This window comes from Pleurotus ostreatus, assembly GCF_014466165.1.
Source record: "Pleurotus ostreatus strain PC9 chromosome Unknown scaffold_11, whole genome shotgun sequence".
Classification (NCBI taxonomy): domain Eukaryota; kingdom Fungi; phylum Basidiomycota; class Agaricomycetes; order Agaricales; family Pleurotaceae; genus Pleurotus; species Pleurotus ostreatus.
Window position 1 is genome coordinate 756,118 of NW_023503166.1, and position 20,397 is coordinate 776,514.

The 20,397-nt window shown below is 53.2% G+C and overlaps 9 protein-coding genes across 9 annotated transcripts; 4 read left to right on the top strand and 5 right to left on the bottom strand.

Moving 5' to 3' along the window:
• Window positions 1–390: 390 nt before the first annotated feature.
• On the bottom strand, window positions 391–2,009 carry PC9H_002560 (uncharacterized protein; the record flags this gene model as incomplete). The annotated part of the gene is made up of 4 exons (XM_036772196.1): window positions 391–430; window positions 483–1,622; window positions 1,684–1,719; window positions 1,771–2,009. The coding sequence occupies 4 exons, from the start codon at window positions 2,007–2,009 to the stop codon at window positions 391–393; spliced, it is 1,455 nt and encodes a 484-aa protein (XP_036625842.1).
• Window positions 2,010–3,067: 1,058 nt separating this feature from the next.
• On the top strand, window positions 3,068–3,622 carry PC9H_002561 (uncharacterized protein; the record flags this gene model as incomplete). The annotated part of the gene is made up of 6 exons (XM_036772197.1): window positions 3,068–3,115; window positions 3,168–3,260; window positions 3,314–3,335; window positions 3,390–3,448; window positions 3,501–3,545; window positions 3,593–3,622. The coding sequence occupies 6 exons, from the start codon at window positions 3,068–3,070 to the stop codon at window positions 3,620–3,622; spliced, it is 297 nt and encodes a 98-aa protein (XP_036625843.1).
• Window positions 3,623–3,853: 231 nt separating this feature from the next.
• PC9H_002562 (uncharacterized protein) lies at window positions 3,854–5,932 on the bottom strand (the record flags this gene model as incomplete). The annotated part of the gene is made up of 13 exons (XM_036772198.1): window positions 3,854–3,929; window positions 3,983–4,104; window positions 4,170–4,231; window positions 4,301–4,383; window positions 4,435–4,448; window positions 4,504–4,608; window positions 4,665–4,813; window positions 4,863–4,923; window positions 4,977–5,000; window positions 5,060–5,195; window positions 5,249–5,330; window positions 5,386–5,557; window positions 5,672–5,932. The coding sequence occupies 13 exons, from the start codon at window positions 5,930–5,932 to the stop codon at window positions 3,854–3,856; spliced, it is 1,347 nt and encodes a 448-aa protein (XP_036625844.1).
• A 549-nt stretch (window positions 5,933–6,481) lies between these two features.
• Window positions 6,482–6,922, top strand: PC9H_002563 (uncharacterized protein; the record flags this gene model as incomplete). The annotated part of the gene is made up of 3 exons (XM_036772199.1): window positions 6,482–6,660; window positions 6,721–6,770; window positions 6,831–6,922. 3 exons carry the CDS (start codon window positions 6,482–6,484, stop codon window positions 6,920–6,922), a joined length of 321 nt encoding a protein of 106 aa, XP_036625845.1.
• Window positions 6,923–7,032: 110 nt separating this feature from the next.
• On the top strand, window positions 7,033–7,307 carry PC9H_002564 (uncharacterized protein; the record flags this gene model as incomplete). The annotated part of the gene is made up of 2 exons (XM_036772200.1): window positions 7,033–7,059; window positions 7,119–7,307. 2 exons carry the CDS (start codon window positions 7,033–7,035, stop codon window positions 7,305–7,307), a joined length of 216 nt encoding a protein of 71 aa, XP_036625846.1.
• Window positions 7,308–7,516: 209 nt separating this feature from the next.
• PC9H_002565 (uncharacterized protein) lies at window positions 7,517–9,294 on the bottom strand (the record flags this gene model as incomplete). The annotated part of the gene is made up of 7 exons (XM_036772201.1): window positions 7,517–7,610; window positions 7,689–7,891; window positions 7,959–8,216; window positions 8,272–8,479; window positions 8,541–8,794; window positions 8,856–9,096; window positions 9,164–9,294. The coding sequence occupies 7 exons, from the start codon at window positions 9,292–9,294 to the stop codon at window positions 7,517–7,519; spliced, it is 1,389 nt and encodes a 462-aa protein (XP_036625847.1).
• A 392-nt stretch (window positions 9,295–9,686) lies between these two features.
• PC9H_002566 (uncharacterized protein) lies at window positions 9,687–10,523 on the bottom strand (the record flags this gene model as incomplete). Its single annotated transcript, XM_036772202.1, has 2 exons — window positions 9,687–9,770; window positions 9,828–10,523. The coding sequence occupies 2 exons, from the start codon at window positions 10,521–10,523 to the stop codon at window positions 9,687–9,689; spliced, it is 780 nt and encodes a 259-aa protein (XP_036625848.1).
• A 426-nt stretch (window positions 10,524–10,949) lies between these two features.
• On the top strand, window positions 10,950–12,225 carry PC9H_002567 (uncharacterized protein; the record flags this gene model as incomplete). The annotated part of the gene is made up of 3 exons (XM_036772203.1): window positions 10,950–11,272; window positions 11,468–11,735; window positions 11,815–12,225. The coding sequence occupies 3 exons, from the start codon at window positions 10,950–10,952 to the stop codon at window positions 12,223–12,225; spliced, it is 1,002 nt and encodes a 333-aa protein (XP_036625849.1).
• Window positions 12,226–12,391: 166 nt separating this feature from the next.
• ATG22 (Autophagy protein 22) lies at window positions 12,392–14,187 on the bottom strand (the record flags this gene model as incomplete). The annotated part of the gene is made up of 6 exons (XM_036772204.1): window positions 12,392–12,589; window positions 12,635–12,741; window positions 12,796–13,728; window positions 13,775–13,848; window positions 13,902–14,066; window positions 14,123–14,187. The coding sequence occupies 6 exons, from the start codon at window positions 14,185–14,187 to the stop codon at window positions 12,392–12,394; spliced, it is 1,542 nt and encodes a 513-aa protein (XP_036625850.1).
• Between the last annotated feature and the right edge of the window lie 6,210 nt (window positions 14,188–20,397).

A 20,397-nucleotide genomic window follows, 5' to 3' on the forward strand; every position in this document is an offset into this window, starting at 1 on the left:
GACTGCGAGGGTACTCGATGCTTCGTGGTAAACAATCTACAACTTTGAAGGGTCGACTATGATACGACCTGGTTGTGGACTTGCCAGCTTATCGAAGGGGCTTCGCAGAATAAGAACCGAGACACACGATGCATTACAAGAGCGGCAGGCGACTGAGGCAATACAAGTACTAGATACGACAAATCAAAGAGTAAGCGCAAATCACAAGTCCAAAACATGAACACGATATAGCACAACGAAAGCAACATCAAGGTCAAAATCGAAAAAAAAAAACGAAAAACGAAACGACGAGACAATGTGAAGGCGGAGTTGAAAGCGAAGGATGGAGTATGATGGAATATGGAGTACAGATGATAAGATAAAATATGGGAAGCTCCTGCAGAGAGTGAATTAGCTTTCATTCGAAGAGGGGAGATTCAGGGGAGGCACACTTTTTTTGCAAACTCAATCGATTAAATAAGGACGATGACTATAATCATCACTTGCGCGAGGTGCGCTTCGTAGCACGGGGCTTCTTGGCCGTCGTACGCTTTGCTTTCTTCTTTGGCGACGCCTCTGCAGCGTCACCATCCTCATCCTCGTCTGTGTCTGCGTCCTCTTGGGCTCTGCGCTTCGTGCCTCTCCCGGCAGGCTCAGCGGGGAGCCTGGAAGAAGATGCAACAGGCCTAGGTTCCTCGGCGGCATTTGCGCGGGATGCGATATTGCGGGTGGAGCGACGGAGGGGGACGCCAACAGCGGTGCGGATGGTCATAGAGCCAGTGGGCTGAAGGGCTGAAGACCGAGCCTGGACGGGCACCTGCGGGGCAACGGGCGGTGGTGGTGGGGGGAGAGGAGGAGAAGGGGGAGGAGGAGAAGGAGGAGGAGGAGGAGGAGGGGATGGAGGAGGGGATGGAGGAGGTGTACCCCATGAGCCCTGCCAATAGACTTTAGGGTGAGATTTTTCATTGAAGGCGGCAGCCCGCCTGAGACCACGCCCGATGGGAGGTATCAAGGGAACACGAGGGGCATGTGCTTGGGGTGCGTCAGATGCACCTCGTCGGGTAGATCGGTGGCCGGAGCCCTCGGCGGCTGCGTGAGTGACCTTCGAGCGAGGAGGACGAGCCCGTGCGGCCCTCGCAACGGAGGGGCCCGCCCTGTCTTCGTCGTCGTGTTCTTCTACGTTCATAGCTCTGGCTTTGCCCTTGCCTGTCTCTGTCTCAGAACCCGCCGCGAAGTAGTCTTCATCTGGGGTATCAAATGCGCTCAGTGCTTGCGCCACTGTCTCCGCGTCGTCGTCTTCGTTCAAGTCCCCCGCATCGGCAGGGGGCGCATCCGTTCCTTGGGCGGGGGCCTTGGCTTTCCCCTTCCAATCGTGACTCCTGGAGCCGCCCGCAGACGCACCAGTCCCGTGGTGTTGCGAGCGAAAGGCTGCTTGCTTGCGCGGGGTGGGGAAGAATGTGGTGGGAAAGGCTCGGGGGCGCCCGTTGGCATCGGCGTAGGTGTCGAAGGCAGAGCGCGAGGCACCGCCGCGCTTGGGAGAAGACGGAGCACTCTTTGAAATTGGTTGGCCAGTGACCGGGGCATTGTGGCTGTCGTTGTCGTCGGCCAGCGAAGTGGCTGAATAAAGTACAACTTGCAGATTTCTGATGATTCAGAACGCGTTAGCAAACACGCCGTTGGATAGAGACACTAGCGAGTACTTACGCAGCAGACGAGTTGAGATTCTGGTGGATTAGGTCGCTAAATCGCATTCAGCCACCAGCCTCGCCACAATCAGGGGAGTGAACTCACCGAGCATCTTCGATGGTTTCGAGAGATGTAGGCAGGTGAGCGGCGACATCGCTGGTGAAGCTGATCAAGCGGGGATCGGCTTCGCCACCGAACTTGGCCTTGAGAGTAGTAGAGTACTGAACGAGGCTGTCGAAAGCAGAAAAGATCTTTGCCTGCAACGCAGACAGTGCTGAAGAAGGCTCCGCTGCATCATTAGCTGACGAAGAGGAGCCAGAAGGTTGGTTGGTAGCAGAGTCCATAGCTCAGTGAGATGCGGATGGCACGGCTTAGTGGCGATGGAGGAGCTACTGTGTTATGATGGTGGGTGGAAGAAGTCAAGAGCAAGAGGCGTCGGAGTAAGTTTGGGAGCTGTTGTTTGGAAATTGGAAGTAGACCATTGTTCCATTCTTATAGGAATCCGTCCCCGTGATTTGCCCACCAGTCCGCCGACAACGTGTCGACGACCCGCCCAGAGTGCTGTGCCGACTGCCTGCTTTCGGATTAACCTGGTAGCTTTGGCGGACCCTGCTCGTGCTTTGGCCGGGTGGTACTGATGCGCCTCACTAGTAGCCATCTGTGCGGCGTGAGGCTACATCATTGACCGCGAGCTCTACCCCGGCAGACTTCTCCCAACTTTCGAGCGCGTTGACGACGTGCCCGACGACAACAATAGTTGACTGGTGAGGCGCCGGACAGGGACAATAGGTGGAGTGATGCGTATAATTGCCTTTTTAGTACGTACACACAATAGGCCGACGTTGTTGATCCAGATGGATCTGGTTGGCCACTCACGACCCTGAGATTGACAAATGCTGTTGTCTACGAAACTGGACACATGGCGAATTCGAATTTGAGTGGCTATCGCCTGCGGCATCCGGTGCTTTGTTCAGTACCACCGGGGCATATAGAGCGAGGTGATGCGCCGCCAGATGGCATGCACCACGGGAGTGGCCTCCACTCATTGCCTAGAGTCAAAGAAACGGCGGACAAAAACTGAGACATCGTCAAAGCAGATCCCATAGCCAGCGCACCTTGGATTGCCTGGCTCTCACAGGTCTAGCGCGCCTTATGCCAAGCACCAGTGATGGCGGCGCTGCAGCTGTGACCAGCGAGACGCTCTCAACGGTGATCGGAGTGGGCGGGAGAAGGCGGGCGGGCGCCGCGAAGTGCAGTATGTCACATGATCAGCGACCAAGCAAGCCCACGTGCCACGCGTTTCAGTTTCACCGCCTCAATTTGCGCACTCGCGACTCCTACCTCTCTATAACTCTACCCTAACGCCCAACTCAGCCCGAACTCTCGCGCACACAGCCCAAATATGGGAGAAGAAGGCGAAGACGTCAAGCCGAAGCTGAATATCCAAGTCGTACATGGCGGCGTCCGTCAGTGCCCCACGCCACGCTCACCACCCGAGATAGGGTCAACTTGAACTGATATCATGTTTTGGAGCAGAAATCACGATCAAGGTGAAGGCGAATACGCCTTTCAAGAAGATCTTCGAGGCGGCTGAGGTGTGTCGGCGATCCCTACACGACCATCAACGCGTTGACTGGGCTTTGTCTAGAAACGATTTAGCAAAGACCCCGGTGGGTGGAGTACCCACTTGCACGGCCCGGGATGCTGACGCCGGACGCCTCTAGGGACGTTCAAATTCACGTACGATGGACAGCGCATCCAAGCAGATGAAACGCCTGCGTCGGTGAGTCTATGGTGTGTCATTCACCCGTCGTTGGATTCTGAGAGATCCGCAGCTGGGGATGGAGGACGGCGATCAGATTGACGCGAACCTCGAACAAGTAAGTCCCCCCTCTGCCGTTCGTGCGCGCGTTTACACCAGATCTAGCTCGGGGGATCATTGGATGCAAGCTCATGAACCACATAGTTCCTATCCCTTTCAATCCCCCGCCCGGTTCCGCACATTCTTGTATATTAGACATATCGTCTTAAACTGGGCATTGATATATTATTACGCTGTCATAACAAACTCTTCTGAAACGCGCCGCGGAATGTGAACCGTCGTCAGCTCCGAAGTTCACGCATGTTGTCCGTATCACACCAACGGCACTAAATCTATCATATACAAAAATAACGCAACACAGAGGATCTAGGCAAGGACCAGCTCTACTAGACCAGTCTCCCCGGCATCCCACAGTTTGGCGAATTTCAAACCTGATTGCACACTAAGAAAGACGATGAGCACGCCGACACATACTGTGCACGTTACGAAACTTACCCCAAGGAGATGAACTCGTCCACCGTTCGTTCCTTGCTGTTCAAGAAACTCATCATGTTGATATCCTGCTGGTACGGCCGGATTCGCCCCATGCCGTAGTTCGGGAGGAGTGGCTCAGGTGCCTGATAGAAGCAATGTTGACATCACCGATGATAACTTAAGAAGCGTATGGACACAGGAAGCGTACCTGGTCGACATGTGGATTCTCGGAGGCGAGAACTCTAGCGACATTCTGCAAAACGAACTCATCTACACCGGGTACGACCGATTGTTGTCAGTCAAACGGGGCATCCCGCAGATAGCCTGAGACCGACGTACGGATTAAGACCCGACTCGTCGGTTTCATGGCTTGGCGGACATTTGACAGGATCTTTACGCATTCAGCATCAGGCCAGTCGTGCCTATGGCGGTCGCTCGTTAATGGCGACTTTCACATAGAGTAAGCAACTCACAAAATATGACGGATCTACATGAAATGGCTTAGTATTGATCCGTGTAAGGAATGAAGGGCGTGCACGCACGTAGTAGAAGTCGCAACCGGCGACTGGAACCTCAGTGAAGAAGTCTAAAGGTGCAAACGCCACTCGGTTGCTCTGCACGGCGGAAGGATCCTCTTGTGCCCAGAACTAACGGGGTCGTCGTCAGCCAGACCGTACGGGCAAAGGTGAAGTAGAGATCTCACTTCCTTAGCTTGATCGACGACGTGCGGCATATCTTGTATAACCAACCTGAGTTGCGGGAATGTTTGGATAAGATCCATGGTAACATGGCCAGTGCTACCACCGACGTCACAGATGACTGTGCCGTTAGGGAAACCGCCCCAGGGATAAACTGAGGACCAAGTTAATATCAACAGAGGCTTTACTGAGGAAGGAAGTACCTTTGCGAAGCATGCGCTTGCCGTTGACTTCACCTAAACCTTTCATTGCTCCCGCAAAGCGCTGCCAACAACCTGAGCGTTAATGTCGCAAGCCGCTGAGATTTTAGGACTTACGTCTGCTCTCTTTTGACCTTCGGGCTAAGGTGGGAGAGCCGCCTGGTGAGATAGCAGACGCTAGGAAAAACGAGATGGCTCACGCTGGCGTAATGGTCGAAGACGGTACATCCCTGCATGCGATAGAATGGAGATGCCTCAACGGCGTATGAGGGTCCCGACACGGGGTCGGTGAGGGCTTCGTTAAGGTAGGCAGTGGACTTCATCCCTTCATCCGTTCTACGATGATATTTCGGTCAGTAAGGAAGCGAACAGGAATGTCCACCACCTACAAATGACCAACGTAGCTCCATATCGGATCCTTAGCCAGCAGCTTGATACTGAGACGGTTGTTTGCAAACACATTGGGTTGTACTGTCCGAACGTATGTGAGAGAATAGACCGGCAATGGTGCGATAGAACATGGTACCTTCTCGGAAACAATGTCTTGTCGCCAATAAGCGAAGAATTCGGCATAGTTTCCCGGAGTCCAATCCAGATTGCCTTGCGAGGTCGTCGACATGTAGGCCTTCCGGCTTGTCAAGGAGGAGATCCGCTATTTTTGCTTGGGTGACTACTTGCAAACAAGCAGGTTCTTTAAACTAGCGACCGCTCGTCATTTAATCATTCCGGTAATACGCGACGATGGACATACCCCGTAGGATCTCTGCAAGCCTTGCTCAGTAGGTCCGACCGAGGATAAGTCAACAACGTACGTTGAACATGACATGGCCTGGACTTGCAACGGAGGTGGCAAGTTGACCACAGGCAGCCTCGATGATCCTGACAGCTTTTACTAGTTCTTCACTCTGTTCTTCTGGGGTATCAAATGGGCCGGGCTCCGTCGAGTCCAAGGATGGCGCAGGTTTGCCTACAGCCTCATACTCGCTGAGAACAGTGGTGACAGCGGACGATATGAGCTGTACGAGGGTAGTAAGATGCGCAGCATCACCCTTGCGTGTTTGTAGAGTTGGCATGGTCGAATGTGGAGGGATCACGTAGCCCCCATTCGCTTCCGCGATGGCTATATATTAGGATATCCATCTGCGGATGAAGGCCATTGACAGGTTGTTTCCAATGGATGTATCACCGCAGGCGATATGAAGGAACCCACTCCCGCGCCATACGGGGTGAATTATGGAGGCAGATTCAAGATAAACGTAGCCACGGGGTGCAATTTGATTAGCAGCAGTGATCTCCGAGACTAGCGACACCTCATCCACAAGAAACACCGTTATCTGGATCGAACCCGGGTACTTCCAAGCCTCCTACAGTGCGGCGGTGCGTGCGCTTCTGAAAGGGGGTGCTCGGTAGAATGGCGCTTCCGAAGCCATTAATTCATTAAGCAAGTTAATGGCATATCGTAGCGCGTCTTGAGGATGTTGTTCAAAGTTAGCTTTCGGGAGAAGGGGGATAGGAGAGGATAGGAGAGGATAGGAGGAAATAGGAGGGATGAGGTCACCACTGTCCACACTGCGACCACGCAACTTTCACTTCGTCCCGCTACTTCCCGCACAACGACCACGATGCAAAATCCCGAGCAGGAGATCCGCGACGTCGTCAAGAACCTGACCACCGCCCCGTCGCCCGACGTCCAGAAGGCCACGGCGCACCGCTACCTCACCCACGACGCAGGGTTCCGCCACCCAGTGTGCGCCGTGAAACCGCAGCCAGGGTCGAGGGACACGGTCCTCGGTGTATATCAGTGAGCACGCTCAGGACGACGGTGGCATGATAACAGGGTAATAGGGCGCAATCTGTGCAGGTGGTACCGCGTCATGTCGCCGAAGCTGGAGCTCGACGTGAAGTCAGTCAGTAAGTGATTCGAGCGCACGCGTTGAGCGTTGTCTCGCTCAATGATTCGACGCGGTATAGCATATAACCAAGAAGAGTCGATGATAGTGCTGGACATCGTGCAGACATTCCATATATTTATTTCGCCTTTCAAGCCTGCGCCGTCGCGGTGAGCAGCCCTTGTGCCTATACCATGGTCAGTGCCGCTCTGACCGAACGGACGGTGCGCAGATTGATGGTTCGGTTGACGTTGCGAGAGGAGAACGGGCTGCATTATATAGCGATGCAGGAGGACTTCTACCACCCGACTGTGAGTGCTTCCACCACGACTCGTACTTAACGACGGGCGACGGAGGCGGTTGGTCGCAGGACTTGATGGCACTCCTCGTACCCCCACTAGTACCAGTGGTGTACCTCATCCTTTTGATCACCGGGATTGCGTGCAACGCGTACGCTCGGCTGGCACAGACCTTAGGGTACTGGGAACCCACGGAGACGTCTGCAGGTGCAGGGCGGGGCGACGGGGCTGAGAGCGATGCTGGGTTGAAGTGGGAATGATCACGAGTTACTGGATAACTCACCCCGCTTGCTTGTCTGTCTGTCGTTGCCTGAGTGTGTGTGGATGTAGGGCCTCGCGGCCTGCGGCTCGAGGTTCGGACAAAGAACGTGTACGACTTAGCTGGCCATACAATTTATGTAATGCAGCAACGCTATGTTACTTTTTGAGACACGAGCGAAGGGAAATTCCATTTGTACAGACATATATCCTACAAGGCCTTTTTCTCCCGGGCGGCCTGGAACGTCTCCATCGCCTTCAAACGCTCCGTCAGCGTAGGATGCGAGTGGTGGTATGCCGAGTATCTACATCCAACAAAGATAAAGTTAGCTCTCGGCGCAACAGCACGCATAATGCCACGACGAGACTCAAGTAGTACTCACAACCAATCCACCCATACGGTGGACAGATTCTTGACGTGCAGGGTGACGAGCGCGCGTCCGAGACGGTCGCCCATGTCCTGCATGCTGGGATCCTGCAGCTGGTCCTGCAGCTCGCAGGCGAACCGGTCGGCCTGCCACTCGAAGTGTCTACTCACGGCATTGAGGCAGATGCTCACGACCGCCTCCACGGGCGTGAGGATCATCTAAACGTGAAATAGTTTCAGCATATCGTATTTCGTAACTGCCGCGAGGTGAGAGGGCGAAACGCACCTGGAACAACAAGAATGCGACGATGGTGGGGGGCTGCGCGGCGACGGCCTTGGGGAAGTCAAAGGCACGGAGCACGGGGGGCGCGTGCATGAAGGCGGGGAAGGTGGCCAACACGGCGAAGGTGTGGAGTTGCGAGATGGCGAGCATCTTCGTGGGGTGGAGGAAGTACCAGTGGCCCAGTTCGTGCGCCAAGACGGCTTCGACTTCCTCGGGCTTGCTCTGCTGGATGAGCGTGTCGAAGATGACGATGTGCTTGCTCTGTGGGATTTATTTAGCACGCGTATACACAAGGAGGGAGGGAGGGGATAGTTACCCAAGGCAAGCCGAAGAAGTAGGCGTTGCTGTGGGAGCTGCGCTTCGAGCCGTCGATTTCGTAGAGGTGCTTGAGAGGGAACTTGAGTTTGCCGGCGAGCGCCTCGATCCTGGTCCTGAGATCGCCCTCAGCGAGAGGCGACAGCTTGTTGAACAGAGGCTGGATGACAGTTGGGTACAATATGACCATGATCATCTGGAAGGAAATCCTATAGAAAGGGATATATCAGCAGGTAGCAAGGAGGCAGACCGATAAGTGCGAAAGCGCACATGAGGCCCATCAACCAAGGCACGAAGCGATCTCCAGCCCATTCGAAGATGTAGAGAAACAAAGCAAGGAATGGTGCGCCCAGGACGATACCGATGGCCCAGCCCTTGAGTAGGTCGGTAACGAACACGGCTGGCGTGGTCTTGTTGAAGCCATGCTTTTCCTCGAGCACAAAGGTGCTGTACACCGATAGGGGGAGCGAGGGGATGGACGAGATGAAGAACAGCAAGAACGCGAAGATGAGAGACTGGGTGATCTATCGTGCCGTTCCCGTATCAGTCAACATATTCATACGAGCCACTCGGCGCTAGGCGTACCTCGTAATCCGGGCCATAGCCAAACCACGAAGTCACTTTTCCAGCAGCGGTCCACGACCAGGCGTAGAACCCAAGCTGGAGAAGCGCGGAATCGATGCACTGTTTGTACAGCCCCGAGAAGAGCGAGAACTTCGCTTTATCTTTTCCGTAGTTCTGCGATTTGAGGAATTCGTCCTTCGAAAAGAAGGACGCTAACGCGGCCGGAGGTTCTGTCTTGGAGTATAATGGGTACTGGCGCAGTCTGTATCAAAATCAGCAAAATAGTCATATGCAGTTCAGGTGACGGTTCGGGCAAACGATGAACGTACATGAGATATGACTCAAACAACGCGACGGTCCACGAGAAAGCCTGAACGTATAATTTCCAAGGGATTGCGTCGGTAGCGACAAAGGCCAAGTTGCGCTGCAGCGCCCCGAGTTGCGAGTGGAGAAAGTCCATGATGGTAGCGGTTAAAGACGCGACGCTCAGTGACACGTTGTGGTCGACGCACGGAGGACGTGGCGAAGCACCGCCACCGATTAGGCGCTTGAACCCCAAAATGGACCGGCGCTTGATACTTCTGTCCTTGGTCTTTTGCACAACACCTCACCGTCAGAGTGACCACAGGCGTCAGGGATATGACATCTTGTCTCGATTAGATAGTTCGAGTAAGGACAGAAATTTTCCCCATCAAGGCCCCTCGACTAATACAAATGTCTCGCATTGTAGGTGATCTATGATATACTGTAATACTTGTACTTGTACAAAATGCCGAGCGCTGCCGTACATCAAAGGAGATATCATAAATAGGTGCGTCCAGAAAAAAAATACATATAAAGCCTCCAAGCAAGTCAATCAACGAACAGACATTTTCCGCGCTGGCCATTGTTGAACTGGGCTGGGGCCGTGTCTTCCAGACAGTAGGAAATATCGATCTAATACACAGCGAGTCAGCGCTCACTCCCCCTGTATACTCCATGGTAATCGCTCACCTTGCACTTCGGCGCATAGAAGTTCCCTGCTGGTAGGTCGTCCCAATCATGTTCAGTATCCCATACCCACGCGTTTGTGTTCTTCCGCTGCCCTCCTCCCGCCCGATTGTGAAACCTTAGTAAGTACATCTTCAACGTCTCACCCCCACCGGGCGCCACCAAACTTGCCGACTCCATCTCTCTGTAGAGCACATAAAGCCAATATCTACACCCCAGTCGACCCTTGTTACATGGGGTGAACGTATAATACTGCAAGCCCCTTATGCGGATGAAGTTCAGGACGTGGAGCGGCGTGAGTCCCTTGACGATGGCCATATCCTCGAAGACGCAGCCAACGTGTTCCGCCGTGTTTCTGTCCTTGCTGCTGAGACGGACGAGGCCATGCAGGTTCTCGAGGGAGTTCGGTGAGCCGCTGGGATCCGTGCATTGCTCCGCGATGATGTCGACCATCACGGCGTGGTCCTCTCTTCCAGCGAGTATCAGCCACAATGAGAAGTGGTTTGACGGGTGGGGCGGGGCAGCGGGATTCTTCTTCGTTCCTTTTACTGTCCGCAGATGGAATCTCTCGTCGCATATTCCTTGTGCCCAGAGGTGTGTGTAGAGTGCTATCGAGCGTATTTCCGCATGGATGTCCTCTTCATCAAGCTTCTCGATGCAGATGAACGGCGTGTGTGTTAACCTGAGGGGAGGAAGCATCGCTGGATCGTGAATAGTCGTAAATAGCGATGGGCTGTATGAGTATGATGGATAACATTTTGAGGGTCTGAAAAATATAAGGGAACCAGTGGCACCGCCCCAGTTTCTGATAGCTCAGTTGCAGCGTGTAAATCGTAATCTCCTTTGTGCGCCCTGCTTTGTTCTTTGTTCGCGGAGGAGAAGTTAGGCGTGGCGACCAGCGAGTCACCTCGGCCAAAGAGCACGGTAAATTGACACGACGGTTGGGCTATTCATATGTTGGCCTTGCTTGTTTTCTAGTCCCTTTCCGATGTCCCCGAATTCATGGCAATATTGAGTGGGAGCTGTGGAAGTACTTCCAACTACGCCGCTACTAAACTATTCGGCTCCGCTACAATTTTAGCGCTCAAATCAGCCTGTCCGACGATATCAGTGTGTTTCCTCACGATGTCCTCCAGAAAACGCAAATTTCGTAGCAAGAAGGCCAGGGGTGACAGAACTGTACATGGCAGCCAGGATACTGTCCATGAGCCGGACCCTGCGTTGTTCATACAAGCGTATGAGGCAGACCTGATACATGGTTCCCAGGCCAGGATCGCAGCGGCCGCCCTGGAAGTGACTGATGCTGGTGCTGGGAGCGGGCTTATTCGGTGGGGCGAAGATGCAGCCAAGCGCAAGCCCTGCGGGACAACGGGAAGCCTCAACATCTCTGATGACGCCTACTTTCAGAGCGGAAGCACGGATACGCTTCCGAGTGTATGGGTTGATAGGTAGGTGGATTCTATCGACATCCCTCACCAGTAGACACCAGTCGGCGGAAGAGTCGTGGGCTCATATGATTTGCGGGGAGGGACCTGGGTTCGTCAGTCGCACTGGGTACCACTAACATCAGCCAAGGTCATACTTTCTCCATATCTCGTCTATGCTACGCTGCACAAGCCAATTGCTGATGCCGATCCGTTTAGATACGATGCACGTCTCTTACTAGAGTCTCTGCCAACACAGAGCGGTGCAGTGTCCGAGGCGCGCGCTGTTTCGCCCTCTGGCTGGTCTGATTTACCCTCGGACACTGAGGACACATTTTTCCTGGACCCGGACGAGATTGAATCGTACAATAGGGATAAGAGACGCCGTATCTTGGACCGAGATAGGGAGGCTCGTCTACGGGCTCTACAAGAACTAGAAATTGCCAACGGCGTCGAAGAAGATCCATGGGGAGGGAGCGACGAGGAGGTCAGTCAGGTGGCCTTTGTGCGCTGCTGATTTAGACTGTAGCCTCAGTACCGAAGTACTGACCAAGTCTACGTTGTAGCCGGACGATGATCAGAAGGACTTAATGCGCCGCACCGCAAAACACATTGTAACGTCTCCGAACGCGGCGCAACTTGAAATGCGGATCCTCGCCAACCACGGGGGCGACAGGCGCTTTGCGTTCCTACGCGGACGGTGGAAGCTCGCTTGGCAGGCCATCAAAGGGCGCGCCAATATGGAGAAATCGCGAGATGACGGTGAGAAGGAGGCCAGACCAGCAGGTCAGAAGCCCGGTGGGCTTGGTGGGCTGACCAACTACGGTGATAGCGAGGAGGATGAGGGAAGTGGGGCTGAGCAGGCAGATGAAGCTGGGCCCGGCGATGTCCAGAATGACGAGGAAGCTTTGAAGGAGATAAGGAGGCAAAAGGCGGGGGAATGGGCTCAGAAAAGACGCGAATCACAATCAACTTGAGGGGGAGGGGGAAGATGGGACCCATCGTAACACCGCCTTTGCATATGTATTGCAATGTTATATCGAATCAAGCAGCACTATACATGTTGTGATTGCCGAGAGCATGGAGTGCAGAAACAGTCGTGAGCACCAGATACTGAATACTGAACGAACGAATACAAACGCATCATGTCGAGTCATCGACGCTCTGAGACGACCCATATTTATACTTCCTAGCGTCGCGCCGTCCTTCCTCAACATCAACGCTCAGCAGCAACGGCACCGCAAGCCAGATCATGACGACCAGAAAGAAGAACGCGTATCGGATGTTGCCTGTCGCATCGGATATGACCCCGACAACCAGCGGTCCTACAAACGAACTCGACTGCGTCTCTCAGCGCACGGTTCAAGACCTCCAGCAATGACCTACTTTGTCCGTGATCGAGTACAGCCCGTACCACCGCGCTTCTTCGCCCGCAGGCAGCAACTCCGCGTACAACGCCCGCGCGTACCCCTGGAATGCCCCGTACACGAACCCTGTTGTCGTGCGCGCGAATGTCAGCCCAGCCAGTCGTCGCAGTCGCCGCTTACCGAAATACACCGCAAGCGCGAACATCTCGCCCACCGTCGTCAGCCCCCCGAACCGCACTCTCTCGCCGTCGAACACACCCAGGAAGCCCAGGCACCCGTACGCCGGGACAGCCGACACCAGCAGCACCAATGCGACCAGGATCTGCTTGTTCGACCACCCGTATCTGCGCTGCAGCATCGGCCACACCACCGACCCGCCGATCCCGCACGCAGGCGTAAGCGCACCCACGACGATCAGCGCGCTGGGCTGCATGTGCAGACTCGTCTTTCCGAACAGGATCGCCGTCGACGTGATCGTCGTGAACCCGTCCGACAGGAGAAACCACGCGCCCAGATACTTGAATGTATTTTTCAGTCGTTGTATTTCGCGCGGGTGCAGCATGCCGCCGAGCCGTTTCCATGATGCAGCGATCTCAGAGCGTGCACTCCATGGCTGCTCGACGCCGGTAGCACCAGGCAGCCAGAGCGCAGCTGGAATCGAAAACAATGCCCACCAGATCCCGCTGAGACCGATAGACAGCCGAAGAGAGAACGTCGACCCGCGGAGCTTGGTGACAGGGAAGAGTGCAACGACGAGCAGTGTGATCCCTGCAGCGTAGCCCAGAGCTATTCCGAAGGAAGATATACGCGCTGTTGCTCGCGAAAGCTCCTCGTCGTACGTACGGCTTCTGTTCGGTTGGTCGTCAGATGGTAGCAAGGGGGCTTCGTCATCATTGTCGTGTAGCTTTGCTTGAACTTCAGGCGATTCCCTGGCAAGGGTAGGCAGGTACGCGTTCATAGCAACTACCGAGGCGCCAAAGCCGACATTGGCCAGCATAGCAAGGGGTGCCGCCAGCAGCCACAGGGAAGAAGACGAAGGGAGAAGGAGGAACAGGATAGCAGACGTCGCGCCAATGAAAGCGAACGAGAGAAGCAGCCGTTTGCGATGAGGGGCTACGAAAGAGTTCAGCTCGGATTCTACTCCTCCTATACGACTCACGATGATCAGCAATGCCGCCCATGGAGATTACTGTCAACGCCTGCAGCGCGACCGAGATTGAGTTCACATACAGGCTTCGGGGCAAAGGAATCAGTTATTGACGTTATTCGGAGCCTCGGTCACTCACCTAAAGCTCGCAGTATCGACCCACATCCAGCCTATTCGCACAACGCATCTTGTCGATTCCAAACACTGTTCCGTCATGTCAGGTAGCTGGTATCCGTTGTCGCGCGCAAATTGCTCGAGGCAAATTGGTAGGAAAAGGGTAAGGGAAACTATGACAAAAACTTCACTAAATGATCCACCATGAGCAACGGTTAAGAGAGGACACTGCGAGGCGCTGCGTACCTCGCAAACGCGTAGCTGAGCCATCCCCAAAGCTGTTTCTGGTATCCACGGTGTTCGATAATCATCAGAGGGTCTTCGTGTAGAACGAACGAGTTAGCGTTGGTTCTCAGTCGTACCAGTATATGGTTCGAAGCTCAATATATTATAAGAAATATGTATACCTGTAGAACGAACGAGTTAGCGTTGGTTCCACAATGATACATGTGAGTATTCATTAGATTATCACCGGGCGTAGCATGATATTACATACCTCAGTCGTACCAGTATAACAAGCTAAGGAGCGGGTGTACCAAACACCCCGTGCACTGACTGATACTTTCACGCCGGAATCGCTGAAAGTGATGAACAGGTAAATGGATTAGGCCCTGTTCGGGATCCCCAGGAAGATCGCAACTAGTAGTTGTTGCCCGCGAGAATGTAGTTGGGATAATAAGAACCGATTTATGGCTAAACTAGTTGGGGGAAGGTGTTCGGCGCTAACTACGTGTGAACCAACTAAGTAACATGTCACGCGTGACTCTGCCAGCTTCTCGTCTTCCTCATTTCATGCCATATCAGCTTGCACCAGTCTTTAGTCCCCTGTTACAACTCAATGTATCGGGCGGGACATTAAAGTTTATACGACACAAGGTTTCTGACGCCAGCACAAGGACCCGGAACACTCTACCAGTAGCTATGTTGATATACGTAAAGGATTTAATTGCAACAGTTCAGAATATGTGCGCGTAGACAAGAACCAACGAAGAACCGCTGGCATTTGTCGCATTTTTCCACCAGGCCATCCCATGCCCAAGATGTCAACCCCGCCACCTGCATTAGTTGATTGAGGCTGTCCCGTTCATCGTTGGTGATGGTATCTTCCTCCTCACGGAGACGGGATGGTCCTGCAACAGCCTGGAGGCTAGTACTAAGTTCTTGACTTTGGAACTTCCGTGGAATTGGTGAGAATGGTGGACTATAGTCAGTAGTATTGTTGTCCTTGGCATCTGAGGAATAGAACTTGTGACGGTTGATTGGGGGTAGAACAAGTGGACCAATGAGCTTCAGTTTTCCTGAAAAACAATCATGAAATGTGACAAAACATAGCATAAATAGAATGTGCACCTGTAAGGGCAACCTCAAGATGGCCGACAGCGCAGGCCTAGCAGAGGGAGAATCCAAAGATATGAATAGGACTAACTACAATAGATGAGAGAGCTGCTCACCTAGCAGAGGGAGAATCCAAAGAGAACAGGATAAGGATTCTCCATGCTAGGAAGCGAAGTATATACTGTAGTAGCGTGAGAGGAATGCAGGATAACTGTACAGTACACCAGCCACAAGTCCGAACAAATATCACAAGGTACAAGGAAACATGTGATAATGAAGTGGAGGGTAAATGCACAGGAGTCGTGCCAGCGACTTGGGGAAGTAAGGGCGAAGACTAATGAAGTGGGGAAAGAGGATAGAGGTAACCCGGACGAGCCCCAAAGTGTATAGACGAGTCTGAGCGAGTCTGAGCGAGTCCGAAGTGTCTGAAGTGTGGGAAGACTCCAGAGTCACCGGACATGGCTTGGATGGGTAAGGGGTGGGCGGAAAGGAAGTGGAAAGGAAAGGGAACAAAGGGGAACAAAGGGGAACAAAGGGAATGTAGGTAAGAGTCCATGGGATGAAGGAAAGGAGAGAAAATAGGAGTGTCCCCTTACAGCACCAATACATCTAACCGCATGCTGACCAAGTTCCTTCTGATGGGGATACCAGGGTTGGAAACCATGAGGCGTTCTGGCGAGTTCGGGGCTGCTAAGCTGCTTTCCATTAGAACTGATATAACCCTCGAAGTGGACAATACTGTCAAAAGACATATTGCCACTATTTTTAAGTGCCAATGCCAATGCTTTGACATTATATGGGCCGGGGTATGGGCTCCCTGGAGTTTTGAATGAATCGAACCAAAAGTAAGGACCCAACTTGAACAAACATAGACAAGAAAATTTAACATACCAGCAGTTGAGATAACCTCGTATTTTGACAACAAAGATGCACTCTTACGCTTCTGTGATATGTTCACTGAGGTACATTAGTTCAAGGGACCATATTTGTGCTGCAAGACTGACTGAAGAAGCTACATCTGTAAGGGGACACCTCTATTTTCTCCTATTCCCCTGTCCCTCTCCCTTCCTCCTTGTTCCTTTCTCCCTTCCTTCATCCCACGGACTCTTACCTACATCCCTTTTGTTCCCTTTTGTTCCCCTTTGCTTCCACTCCCTTTGCATCCGAGTCACGTCCGGTGACTCTGAAGTCTTCCCACACTTTGGACACTTTGGACTCGCTCGGACTCATCTATACACTTCAGGGCTTGTCCGGGTTACCTCTGTCCTCTTTCCCTGCTTCATTACTCTTTGCCCTTACTTCCCCAGGTCGCTGGCACGGCTCCTGTACATTCCCCTTCCACTTCATTATCACATGCCCCCAGTACCTTGTGATACTTGCTCGGACTTGTGGCTGGTGTACTGTACAGTTACCCTTCATTCCTCCCATGCTACTACAGTATATACTTTGCTTCCTAGCATGGAGAATCCTTATCCTGTTCTCTTTGGATTCTCCCTCTGCTAGGTGAGCAGCACTCTCATGTATTGTAGTTAGTCTTATTCATTATCTTTGGATTCTCCCTCTGCTAGGCCTGCGCTGTCGGCCATCTTGAGGTTGCCCTTACAGCAAGGTTGATGTCCGATGAGTCCAGCCAGACCTTGTCACCTGGTTGGTACTCCGGAGCAGGAGTCCAGCGCTGATCGTAGTAATGCTTCATGTCGTCCTGAGCCTTGACCAATGCAGACTGAGCTTCATCAACTGCGGACTTCATCCAGTCTACAAACTCATTTGCGTACTCCATCCAAGACGGTGGCTGATGAGGTTCAAACCTGAGACGAGGATGACAGCTAGTATCTAGGAGGAAGGGCAGCTGCTGGGTGGATGCATGGACCCGGTTGTTGTATGCGAACTTCACCATAGGTAGGAGTCGAGCCCAGTCATCCTGACGCTCTCCAACAAAGATCCGGAGGTAGGACTCGAGTTCCTGGTTAGTCCGCTCCATCTGTCCGTCGGCTCGGGGGTGGTACGCAGTGAAGGCAGCCAGCTTGATTCCGAGCATCCAGTAGACTTCCTGGGTGAACTCTGCAACAAATTGCAGACCCCGGTTGGACACGACGGACTGAGGGAGTCTGTGCAGCTTCCAGACATTCTGCAGGTACAAGTTGGCAGATCCGAGGGCAGACACTGTGGTGTGAGTTGGAGTGAAGTGGGTGTGTTTGCTTACGGAGTCGACCACATTCATGACAGCGTCAAACCCATCGGACTCCGGAAGCTCAACAATGAAGTTGACGCTCAGATGATCTCAGCATTCATCCGGAATGGGAAGCGGATGGAGTTCACCCATGGGCAGATGCCTCTGGGCCTTCATCCAGAGACAGAGGTCGCAATGGCGGGTGTAGGATTCAGCATACCGGGACATGTTGGGCCACCAGTAACTGCGCGAAACGAGCTCTAGGGTCCTCCATCTGCCGGCTGTGACCTTGGTGTCATGGTGCTGGGCTACAATAGTCCGACACAAGTCTGGTGAGTCCAGAACGTAGATCTTACCCCGGAACATCAGGAGTCCGTCTGATTGAGACCACTCTGCACTCCAGACTGTCTTGCGACTGCCCTGGGTCTTCTTCAGTTCCTCTGCTGCCTTTGCCACTGCATCTTTGAACTTCGCATCTCGCACTCCAGTCCGGATAGCTGTGAGGATATCCTTCTCCTTCCCTTCAAGAGTGGCACCCATGGCACGGACAGCAAAGTAGGATGGCTTGAGCATCACCACATCCTTGTTGTCGTCCTTACCATCCGAGTGATCCGAGTGTTGCAAGAGAGCATCCGGTTTACCCATAGTCTGACCCGGACGATGCTGGAGAGTGAAGTCAAAGCGGGAGAGGTATAGGGACCAGCGGGCTTGACGACGGTTGAGCTTCTGGGCCTTGATGAAGTACTGTAGTAGTGAATGTACATGTAGACTAGTAGTGTAGTCTAGTAAAATGCGAGGGTCCGCCTCTGGCAGGACAAGTCCGTGCAACACCCGCGTGAGTAAAGTGTGATAAGGATGAGTCCGAGAGTGAAAACGAACAACTGAGATGCTTCGGATGCTTCGGATGGCTTCGGATGGCTTCGGATGGCTTCGGACGCGCTCGGACGCGGACAGACAACTTGGCTTCGGATAGTACAACGAGGACGGCAGGAGAATGACAAGGACGGCAGGAGAAAGCAACTTCGGATCGGACTCGGGCTCGGACTCGGACAGCGGCAGACTCTGACAACGGATGAGAAGAAAGGTTCGGACGGCTTAGAATCTGACTCGATGCGGGGAGGAAACAAATCTGATTCTTCTAACTACGAGTACAGGAGGCTTTTGTAGCTAAGAAAAATGTCAGATGAAGGAAAAGTCCGAGACGAAAAGGCACCAGGAACGAATAATGGTGCTAGTATAGTCCAAGTATTAGAGTCCGAGAACAAAAGATATACGAAAGATTGATCCGAGCTGTCTGATCCGTTATCACGTGTGTCCGGTCCCGGTTCGTGACGTCCGAGTCATGTGCGTGTGAGTCCGAAGAGTTGGAGAGGGGTCGACAGGGGATAGGGGAAGTCGGACTGCACGGAACGAAAGGGTTCAACCCTTACAGTACTCCAGGTTCTTGTGGTCTGTTCAGATCCCGAACGGAGTCTCCGCGCCTTCAAGGTAGTGCCACCATTCTTTGAGTGCCCGGATGATTGAAACCATCTCCTTGTCGTGTATTTCGTAGTTCCGCTCCACAGCCTGTAGACTTTTAGAGTAGAATGCGACAGGATGCCATTTACCATCACCCGGATCCAGCTGCGACAAGACCGCACCTGTAGCATAGTCCGACAAGTCCACTTCAACCCAATATGGCCGGTCCTCCTTTGGAAAGACCAGAACAGGTTCCAAAGTGATCAGCTCCTTGATCCGAAGAAATGCAGATTGAGCAGTGTTGTTCCACTGCCATTCCTTTGCACAAGTGAGGTGTTATAGACCAGTTCTCACACCCCCTTAGGGGTCCCCCTACACCCCTTTTGGATACTCGGACCTTCGGAGTCCCTCAGGCTCTGCCCTCGCGGCCTATGCATGGTGCACAGCACTTGGATTCACCTGTTACATGTTTCACCTACATGTGTACTTACAAACTAGCCTCACTACATACATGTGTTAGTCAGTATTTATAGTAACACTAGTAGACATGTATTCTTCACTCTGAATCTTAGTTCCTATTCCGTCATCTTGTCTTCTAAGTCTTCACTGCGGGCTCCTCCGTGGAGCCCGCCTCTCACCTTGCTCTCTCCGAAATCGGAACACTGCAGGGCTAGGAGGGCGCAGCATCAAAGCTGAAGCCAAGTCCCATGTGCTCTGCTTGTCCGCTTGTCCGCGCTCCCATGCCCCTTACGGACAAGTCAGGAGGCCCCTTGACACAGTCCTTAACATGAGGTTGAAGAGAGGCCGATTCTTGACCATCATGTTGTTGAGCTTCCGGTAGTCCTGGACCAAGCAGAGAGATCTGTCCTTCTTCTTGACAAAGAACACTGGGGCAGCCATAGGGGACTTGCTGGAGCGGATCTGACCAGTCCGGAGATTTTCTTCCAGAAACTCGTCCAGCTGTTTCTGCTCCGCAGGGGATAGCGGGTAACACTTGGTAGAGGTTGGTTCCACTCCGTCCAGTAGCTCAATGGCATGGTCCCACGGACGTGGCATGGGCAGCTCATCAAAGGACTCCTTTGCAAAGACGTCCTCAAATTCCTGAAGGAAGTCCGGGACTGCACTGTTCTGAGGGTCATGGGGTTTGTTACGCTGGAAAGCCAATGCGAGGTGCTGGGAGACTGTCTCTGAGGCCGGGATGTGTTCTTCCCAAAGACTCCAAAGGTACTCTGGAGTGGGAGGGGGAATGGCCACGAAGATACAGTCACCCTTCTCAAGTCCGGAGTCATCCGGAGTTGTAGCCCCATCATCCTCATCATCGTCCTTGCAGTCCTGAAGCTGTGGGAGATCATCCGAGTACAGTTTCACAACCCTTGGCATCGGACCCATACGACACTCCCAGAGTCGCACAGACTCCTTGCGTTAGGTTAGCTTGTCATGGTGGAACTCCTTCCAACAGGTATCGCATCCAGACTGTAAGGGCAACCTCAAGATGGCCGACAGTGCAGGCCTAGCAGAGGGAGAATCCAAAGAGAACAGGATAAGGATTCTCCATGCT